Source organism: Cibotium barometz, chromosome 55, assembly GCF_041138505.1.
Source record: "Cibotium barometz isolate CiBa-2024 chromosome 55, ASM4113850v1, whole genome shotgun sequence".
NCBI lineage: Eukaryota > Viridiplantae > Streptophyta > Polypodiopsida > Cyatheales > Cibotiaceae > Cibotium > Cibotium barometz.
Window position 1 is genome coordinate 14141765 of NC_141100.1, and position 1107 is coordinate 14142871.

Genomic DNA, 1107 nt, shown 5'->3' on the forward strand with positions numbered 1-1107 from the left:
CATACATACAAGCTTACATGGACACAGATACAAAAACATACATACATAAATACAAACATACACACATGCTTACCTACCTTGAAAGCGAGGGCCGAGTCTGTGAACATGAGTGTGGCAGCAACTGCTGCAGTCAAAGCCACCCGCCCCAAGTTTTGTGCCACTACTTTTTCCAAGCTTAACTGAGGCAGCAGGAGCCTGGAATCATGACCCTGCATTTCCCAAATACGCATTAGGGTTTGATTTGCATGGGGAATTATGCTATCTACAAGCACGTAGGAGAAGGGTTTCAGATAACCAGGGTTGATTCTACATGTAGCGTTTCTGCTTATTGCAAGTGTTTGCCTCTCTCTCTCTCTCTCTCTCTCTCTCTCTCTCTCTCCACATTTTGAATCCAACAGAATGCAGACATACTTGATTTGAGCTCCTGTGTTGCGTTGGATCCTGATTTGCCGATCGCACAGTAGGAGATCGCGGGATTGGTGGACGAAAATACCCCGCAGAACACACGTTCATACTTCCAAGAGCCAGAGACGCCATGGCTACCATGTTAACAACAAATGTGCATTATCCACTTCTACATACCTACCATGGATTGGCCTCCTCAAGGGAGTTTTCACATTGTGTGCCACCTTGGCCGGGCAAACCTTGTAATGTTGGAAGGATAAGCATATGCATACACTACAAGCTTAAGAGGGCCCTGGCCCATGTAAAGTGTCGGTAAAATGTAGTATCTTCCGACATGTCGCCTAACAACTTTCCTAGCATACTTTTTCTGTTGCTTAGCAATATTATTTAAGTGAATCCTTTAAAATACAATACCCTTTTGTGAGTTGCTCAGTGACTCAAATTGTGTCACTAATAAGCGACTCACTCGATTTACATTATTTTACTACCTTCGCTCCATGAGGTGTTAGTTCACAATGGAGTTGAACCCACAAAATGGAGTTAAAAACACACACACATGCATTCCTCACAAAATGGAGCTGAACTCACACACACACAGAAAATGCTCAATGACAATAACACAAGGGTGTAGAGTGTGTGAGAGAATGACTAGCTCAAAGAGAAGAGAGATGAAGCTCTCTACAAGTACAAATGAGCGGCAAT

At 43.5% G+C, this 1107-nt stretch overlaps 1 protein-coding gene across 2 annotated transcripts in view; it reads right to left on the minus strand.

Moving 5' to 3' along the window:
• The window catches only part of LOC147607401 (Tetratricopeptide repeat (TPR)-like superfamily protein), a 3723-nt gene extending 3140 nt beyond the window's left edge, over positions 1–583 (minus strand). The window contains exons 1-2 of one of the 2 annotated variants that reach the window (XM_086790299.1): positions 412–583; positions 78–209 (exon numbers count right to left, since the gene is read on the minus strand). In XM_086790299.1, coding sequence (XP_086646425.1) covers positions 78–209; positions 412–546 — 267 coding nt within the window. In that variant the 5' untranslated portion in view covers positions 547–583. The remainder of the gene's footprint in view (positions 1–77; positions 210–411) is intronic. The other variant, XM_086790298.1, reaches the window with a different exon arrangement.
• Positions 584–1107: the final 524 nt, after the last annotated feature.